We start from the raw sequence: 8,689 nt of genomic DNA, 5'->3' as shown, positions 1-8,689 counted from the left end.
CTGTCACCTCAAGTGCTAATCAGTAACCAACAGCTGTTCTTACTAAATCAAGGTGATTCACATTAACATCTTCAGCACCTCCAGTTTTCTTTAAAAAAAAATCCATTATGCCACCTTGGTACATAAGGCAGTGCTGATTGTTCTGAAAATGGGAATTTGTTATGTAGTCATCTGGTTATTAAAATACATTAATGTCAACTATGGAAATCTACTGGGGATACATTGATCAATGTATATTTCAAAGTATAGGACAATGTTGTCCACAAAATATGAATAGCATCTCCAGGATATCAGGTTCTGTAGAGCGCCTTGTGACCTCTGATTGTGTGCTCTGTCCCCTGCCTGGCTGGGTAACCACAGGAGGTGTCATAATTTCTAACAACGGGTGCACCTTATTATCTGCTCGTTTGAGGACCGGTGGGTTGAAGGCAGGTAAAATGCTGTTTTTCTCAGGACAGGATTTAGGTGACTCTGTTACAGGCGTCACTTGAGCTTCCCTTTTTTGGGGGCTATAAGTATTTTGGGCTTCTGATTCCAGCTCAGAGTCACTTGCGTTTGGAAGGTTAAAATAAGTAAACTTTGGCCCTAAGCATGCAGTAGGCTCCTCAAGCTCTGTGGGTGGGACAATTCTATGAGGTGATGCTGGGCAAAATAAGGAGTATGGAACATCTTCCTTCACAGCATCTTGCTCGGGGTTAATTAATATAATTGTATCATTTTCTCCATACCACTGAGGTTCCTGTAGTTCTGGAGAGGATTCAGGAATCACCTGGTTTTCACAAAGCAACCAGCGACCTTTGTCAATGAGAACAGCACTTTCAGGTCCCACTTGGGCACTCAGAGTGACACAATGAGTTGGCTCATTGAAGGCATCCAAAGAGCTTGTGGCATTAAAGTAAGATAGGTCAGTCTTTACTCGTGTTCGAGCTTCATGGATGGAAGCCAGAGTAGTTACACTGGTTCTTCCAGGAGCTTCTTTTTTCTGCCCATGGGAGGCAGAGTGATGTCGCTCATCCTCCGGTGCTGTACCATTTGAATTACTTCTTCCATAGAGCCTCTCAATGGTTCTCTTTACAAATCCTTTGGCAATGGCTAACCGGCTATTTTCATCCTCTCCACTGGATGTCACTGGTGATGTTTGGGACCGGTTCCCCCCACTATCAGAAGATTCAGCCTGGTAGTCAGACATGTCAGAATTTGGACTGGGCAATCTCCGATGCCCGTTCTGGCTTCTAGTGTTGCTCTTAGCAAGAAACATTTCCCTGATTGACTTTACTCGGTTGATTTGAAAGTTTCCTTCTGAGTCCTGTGCTAGGGAACTGCTTCGGGAGTCATAGCTGAATGCTAATGAAGATGAAGGGTGTTCTGAAGACAAGTCCTTGTGTGATAGCTTAGTTGATTTGAACATCTGCAGTGATTCTTGTGGTGAAATTGACCGGAGGGGCATTTCACCATCACTCTTTTCATGGACAGAAATCTCCTCCTCCGTATCTTGTTCAATGGAGATTTGAGAAACAGGTAAGTTATCAGTGCCTGAAACATCTGGTACTCCAGTGTGGACCAAGACTCTGTTGTTAGTATCAGTGAGAATATTGCTAGCCCTTTGAGAAACTGAATCCAGGTTACTGATGAGCTCTGCCACTGATTTTTTCTTTGTTCCAATGAAATGCAGTGGTTGTTCCTCATACTCTACAGCTTCTTCTGAACTACATTCATTTGGTGCAAAATGTTCTTGATAAACTGTATAACATTCTGGGGCTTCCAAGATCATTTGCTCCTCCTCAGAATAAATAGTTCTTGTCTCATAGATAATGGGTTGCTCTTCTGTATCATTATTTTGTGTTATATCCTCTTTCATATTTGTTTGTAGATGATCAGTGTGCAACGTAACTTGCATTTCAAATGGCTGAATGTGCTTCTCCACACTGTCAGTTTTACCTTGGCTTTGTGTTTGGCTCTCTTCATGTTCAGTTTGACACTTAGAGAGAGATGATATTATGGTATCTTTTTGCTCTGTAACAGCAATGTTTTCTTCTTTATCACTAACATGATCTTCAGAAAAGCTCATAAGTTCTTCATCACAAGTGTTGTCTTCTTCCACTGAATTGGATTTCTCATCTTCAGAAGTGCTGGGTTTATCTTCCTCCTGTGATTTGAATGATTTATGGTCCTTTTCAGTAACCCTAACTTCTTTACTTTGCTTTTGATCCATTACTTTTTTTAATGCTTCTTTTCTGTCATCACAGTCTATTACCATGTGATACTTTGGATTCTCCAATATTTCATTTGCCTTGGTATTGCAGCGCTCAAATTCTGTCCTTTCAGCTGTCACTTCATTCTCCTTCTCATTATTTTGCTGCTTAGCATCAATATCCTGATTACCTGTATATCTGACTGCTGCTCTCGCAGGTTCCACAGCTTTCTCCTCTCCCCTTTGTTGCTCTTCTGAGGTAGACTCATGGGCAGACATGTCATCACTCATCTTAGTGTTAAATGCACAGTCATCTCTCTCAGTTCTCTTAATTTGGGAGAATTTATTGTCCTGATTTTCAGTTCCAACCTTGATTTCTTTTTTGGCATCAGCCAGCACATTAGTCACAGATTCATCTGGAGTGACACAGTCTTCGAGGTGTACTTTAACAGCTTTTTCAATTACAGATTTGACATACATGTTTACATCTTCTTCAAGCACAGAGTCAGAGAAGCTGATTGTTTTCTCACTTAGGCATGACTCCGTAAATCCATTCATCTTTAACCCTGGGAGTGACTCACTCAGATTTTCTAATCCTCCCTCCTGATTATCTCTGATGCTCTCCTCCTGAGTGCAAAGAGCAGCTAGCTCTTCTCTGATCCTGTCAGGAACACCTAGATCTTCCATGAGTCCTTGAATTGCCTCTTCCTCAGAGCTTGACCCACTGTCAGACCCATACCTTGAGGAACCTGGTGTGACGGTATGGCTCCTGGATACATCGCTCAGTTCCTGGAAGCCTCTCCAGCTCTGCAGAAGTTGAACAGATATTGAGTTTTGTAAAGCATTGAGGCTCACTCTTAGCTGTTCCTCATTCTCTATGGCAGCCATCTCCTTAAGTGACTGAAGCATACGCAAAGCCTCAGAGCAGCTCAGGTTGTCCTGGATCTGGTGGCATGCATTTAGATTTGCAAGACCGTCCTTCAGGGTCATAACCGAGAGGAAAGCCAAGAGCACTCGAGATGAGGAGCCAAATGTAGAAGCCAAATGTGAGGAGAAGTCTGGCATGCTGTTGGACTTCTCCAAACAAGACAGCCGCTTGTGCTGCGTCACATCACGAAGAGACTGTATGGAATGGCAGAGTTCCTCAAGAACATGTCTCATATCAGGCCTCACAGCCATTTTGACTGTATATGGTTTTTCTGCCAGCCAAACTGTCTTTTCTGCAGGAGGTTTTACCTGGGCATTTGCATCTGGTATTGGTCCTAAAGATTTGCATAAACTTGTTTCAAACATGCCACATTCCCCCTTTGGGATGATCATTTGTTGAACTTCACTTGATTTTGTGGTGTCACTACTTACATGTGATTTGCTCAAGCATGTTTTTTTAGATTCAAATAGCTTATTCAGTGATAAAGGATTTGGTACTGGCTTTTTGTCACAAGTTACAAATGTAGACAGCTGTGTTTTATCCGCAGATTGACTGTTGAATAGTGACACTTTGGTCATTGTGTTGTTTTTGGGTATTTTTTCTACAGATGGTTGGTTGAGTAGATGAGTCTTTTCTGAAGGATTTCGTTGATCAGGCATCTCTGGCATATGATCATTACCCATAGATAATTTTGAGGACTCCATCAAGACCCTTGATGATGTATTATTGTCATCTGAGATAGGGTGAGAAACATTTCTTGCCAAAGGTTTTTGTGAGACATTTTGGATTATTTTTATGTTCTCAGATGAATTATCACTTAGTATTGAATTAGCCTCTGTAGAATTGTTTTTATTCCATTTGTTTTTCAAAGAGATTTTTCTTGAAAGAGAAGGTTTTTCTTGATAAAAAGTGTTTTCTTGAGAGTGTCTGTCTGCCACTGAGAATGCTGTTAAAGACAGATTTCTGGGAGATGATCTACTACCTACGGAAGCATGGGGTAGATTTTCTTGGAATGTTTCTCTTGCACCCAGAGTTTCACAAGTCATATCTGATAATCCGGGAGTTGCCTGCACTTCCTCAGGTGTCAGAAAGGCTATATTTTCCTGGAGTTCCATGTAAGTAGGTAGCACTGGTTCAGGTTCACTCTTCTGTAGCCATAGTTCAACATATTTATTGAAAACAGAGGAAGAGGAATGCAAAGCTGGAAGGGAGATGCTTTCACTAAGTTCTCGTGTTTCTCTCTGAAAACCTCGTTCCTCATGCATAGATGTTTGCCGTGTTAGTGTAGATTTACTGGTTGATGCGTGAAGCAGGTTTTTCTTTGGTGACACTAAGCTTTCATTCAGTTTTGTTAAGGATACGTTTGCTTGTACAAGATTCACTTCATTTTTACACTGTTCTTTTTCAGCTGGCAGTTCATTTGAACTTTGGACTTTCAACTGAACTGGACTGTGCAACAAGGCGGGAATATTTCCCTGACGAGTAGCTTGAATGTTTCTTCTTTTTAAAAGCTTGTGAACCGCTTTTGTGTGGTTATGTTCGGCACGCCTCCTAGGTCCAACTCGACTGAAAATGTCAGCTCTTATTTTCTTTACTTCTTTCAACAGGTCAGTTTTATCAATGTTTTGTTTTCGCTCAGGAGCAGGAATTTGGAAAATATGATTCTTTTTCACAATTACCCTCACTGGCTTTCTCCTCTTGCTGGGGTCAGTTGTTGAGATTATCCCAGATTCTGAAGGTTTATGAATGCCAGTGCCAGGTGTACTAATTGTTGACTTCTTCCCTTTGATTTTTGCAGGCGTGTTTTCTTGGTGTAGTGTATGGACCTTTTCCTGTGTCGTGAGTGACCCATGAGTACTAGAGGCTTTGGGTTCAGATTTCAAATCCTGACTGGAAGAGTGCACTGTTTTTTCAGAAGATGCAGGAAATACTGTACCGGTTGACGCTGGCCGACATCCGGCTGGAGTGCAGGTGCCCATACCCTGCACGCAAAGCTGTGTATTGGCCAAGAAATTCTCCTGGCAGGTCTGCTGTTCATAGATGTGGAGCAATGTCTCATGGACCTCCTCCCCATTGTCATGCAGTTGCAGAATCTCTGAAGATTGGTAGGTAGTGGACTGCAGTTTTGAAGGGGTAACATTCAGCTCAGTGGGCAAGTTGCTGCGGGGTTTAGGTACTGGACGACTTCTGCACTGCCTTACCATACAGTGCTCCTGCTTCATTTCTCCGTTACTTGTCTCTTCAGTGTAGGCATATGATCCCAGCATATTCTCATGGATCTCGGTTTCTGTAACTTTCATGGTGCTCCCAACAGATTGTTTTTGCTGGACTTTGCGCCACCCAGGTGTAGAAGGAAGGGGCTGGAGGGGCTCTTCTATCCTCACAATTGGCTCTGCTCCTCCTGCCTCCATCTCTTCAGTATTTTCCATAGGAAAGGAATATTCTTCAGGGCAGTTCTGGAATACCTCTGAGGCCATGTGTTCAGAATTCTGAGGAATGTTGTCAGATAAGTTTGTCCCCAACTCTGGATGGGATTCTGAGGCAGTCTTCATCTGACCGACCACACTGGAGCGACTGAGTGTGGTGGTCCAATGAATGGTCTCCTCTTCTTTAATGGTTAGGCGCACTTTCATCTCCACAGTCATGCTGCCATCCTGGTTGACCCGAAAGGACTTTTCAATATCATCTTCAGTGGGCATGTGGATGCCTCCCTCACCTTCACCATCCATGCAGGCAACTGATCCTAACAAATGACCAGCCTCCATTTCTACAGAACCAGTAGGGTTACTTGGATAGTCATACGCACTTCCTGCAAAACTGTTGTTTATCTGATTCACAATGTAGCGCTCTGAGGATGGTGAGAAAGGACGGGATTTGGTGCTGCTGGTCATCGTTTTCTTTTTTCCTTTAGAAATTATTGTTCATATTTTAGTTAAGTGGATTACCGTAGATATTGGCACAAAGGGATAAAAAGAGGACATTATTTATTCCAGAGTCAGAAGTGAAATGCATCAGATTGATTAGCCAGTCCAGGACATCAGGAAAGCATTGATGGGGAGAGAAAGAAAAAGGGAAGACACAGAGATAAGACAGAAAGATATAGACCAGTTATGATGCTTGTTATAAGATGTAGGTCATGGTAGGTATTACTGGAGATATCGGAGCCTTAGAGAATACCCTCCGATAATCTCAGCCATAGACAGTCATACATATATGCAGGCCAGTAGAGCATTAGACTCATTAGACAGCAGTGCAGCTTAGTATTTGAAGACAACACAGTTACAGAAGAGGAATGAATTGGGAAATTTCATATAGCTTTTACAGGGTAGGTTTATTTAGTAGTCTTTAATTTCTGCACAAAATAATATGTGAAAATGTATATAATCTGGATGCCCAGTGATACAATATACTGAAATAGGATGGCTTAATTTTGCCAGTTTTAAAATGAATGGAAAGTTTGAGACTTACGAGAAACAGGATGCCTCCGTCCTACACTTTTCGCAGGTAGCCATGTCGGAGCAGATGGTTTCTGGATATCATAGTTTCTTTTTCTAAAAGACTCACGTCCAGCAGCTACCAATACTCCAGAACACAATATCAGAGCAGGAAGTCCATCCACCTGTAATAAAGCAAATCATTGTTTATCATTTTTTTTGAATAAATGAATATCTATTTAGATAGTCTATGTCACTGATGGTCAAAGGCTGCAGTTTTTCATTTGCAGTTTTTATGCTATTACTATTAAATATAAAGAGTAATGAACTTTGCAGTAGTAGTAAGTAAACAGAGGTCTTGAGGAGTATTTCTGACTGCCCACTTCATGCACTGTCCCAGGATGCAGTGCAGTATAATTGGATGAGATACTAAAGAGGCTTAATGCTGAAGGGTGATGGGTTTTCTTCAGCCCCCTCTGGGTTAAATATGCTCGTAGCAACTGTAGAAAAGCCTAGAGTGTATTTAAAGAAACAACACAGTAAATGCAATAGACTCACTTTATAAGGAAATGCATGAGTACAACTTCCAAAGTCATGAGCTGATTTTTTTTTCATAGTTGTTAATTCTAGGTGACTAACCTGACATGTTATTTTGTTACTATTACATGAAAAAGTTCAAACACTTTCTTCAAAATAGCCATGACATGCTATATTCATCTGTCTGTGTGATCTTTCTGTTGTCCTATATACTTTTAATAATGGCAAAATAAAGTCAGTGGAACATGTTTAGATGTGTTGCTAAACCATGACACTGTGCATTATGACATGTAACTACACCTTATTTATATATTTTAATTAATTTCTCTGAATACAGTTTGAAAATACCAGCTTCAAGTTACACTTTGTCATTAGGCTATATTATTAATGGCCAAAAGTTTGGAGACACCCGCTCATCAAAAATTTCTTCTGAATATAATCATATTAAAATGAATTAAACCACCAGATAATCTCCAACTCATCCCAAAAGAATGCGATGGTCCTTAGATCAGAGCAGTTCCACTGCTCCACAGCCAAATGTGAGGGCACAATCGGCATCAGGCATTGTGACTAGGCTAATGAAAAGAAGCTCTACCATTTAAAATCATGAATTTTTAAGGATATTATTCAATGCTTGTGTCAGCAATAAATGCATCTCACAGTAGCTGAATTATCTCATTATAAAGGCTGTCTACAAACATTTAGACATACTGAGCATCTGACAGAAACAAATGATAGAGTTCTAACCCTTCTTCCATCTGGAGTATGCAGCTTCAGCACTGGGAAGTGCATGACTTCAGACACAAGTTCCAGCAGAGCCTCGAAGGAGTGAGTTGTCCTCTTCTGCAGCAGAAGTGTGTGCTTGACCTCTGGGTCTCCGTTGCGGAACACCACCAATCGCCTGGGTGTGTGCAGCAATGCTGCGTGCTCGTTTTTTCTGGCCCTGCGAGTGCTGCGTGGACCAGGGCTCTGTCTCTCTCGTGTGAACCGTCTGCTGCTGATGGGCCGTGCGTGGTACCATGGTGGAGGTTTGCGTCTTGCCTGCTCCAGATCAATGGGCTTCACAGTGCGCTTGTCTGAGCAAATGTAGGATTGACCATGGTGCAGCTGGTCAAGGGAGCGGACTGTAGTGTGGCCCCTAGGTGTGGTGATAGTGCGGACCCCAAATGGCAGCGGAACACGCTTTGATAGGCTGTCCAGCAGTGCCTCGAAGGTTTTAAAAGTTCGGTTGTTGATGACCACTGGTAGCCCGCTGAATTGCGCATCTCCACTTTTGTAGAAGCATACACGCTTCGAGGCAATGGGGTCACTTATGTATGGCTGACGGGACGTCATCAAAGTGTGGATGCTGCCAGGGGACTGGGCCTGAAGAGGGGCTCTTCGTCCTGCTGGAGCTTCATTCATAGTCTCACTGGAACAGAGCAGGAGAGAGAGCGAGAGATGCCTGAGAAAGGTGAGGAGTGAAAGCAATATCTAAATCTTACTACATGTACTTTTTAAAATACTGGCTTCTGTACCCAGCGTGTAACATGCCTAACAAATAAACATTTTTAATTTAGTCTTACTTGAGATATGAGTATGTTTTAAATGTAAGATAGT

The 8,689-nt window shown here is 42.1% G+C and overlaps 1 protein-coding gene across 1 annotated transcript; it reads right to left on the bottom strand.

Moving 5' to 3' along the window:
- Positions 1-238: 238 nt before the first annotated feature.
- LOC136707302 (oxygen-regulated protein 1-like) lies at positions 239-8,494 on the bottom strand. The gene is made up of 4 exons (XM_066681290.1): positions 7,838-8,494; positions 6,588-6,738; positions 4,102-6,024; positions 239-3,852 (listed from the first exon to the last, which is right to left on the bottom strand). Exons 1-4 carry the CDS (start codon positions 8,492-8,494, stop codon positions 239-241), a joined length of 6,345 nt encoding a protein of 2,114 aa, XP_066537387.1.
- Positions 8,495-8,689: the final 195 nt, after the last annotated feature.

Source organism: Hoplias malabaricus, chromosome 9, assembly GCF_029633855.1.
Source record: "Hoplias malabaricus isolate fHopMal1 chromosome 9, fHopMal1.hap1, whole genome shotgun sequence".
NCBI classification, from domain to species: domain Eukaryota; kingdom Metazoa; phylum Chordata; class Actinopteri; order Characiformes; family Erythrinidae; genus Hoplias; species Hoplias malabaricus.
Note: the sequence above shows the minus strand (reverse complement) of the source record. Positions and strands in the feature narration are given on the sequence as shown.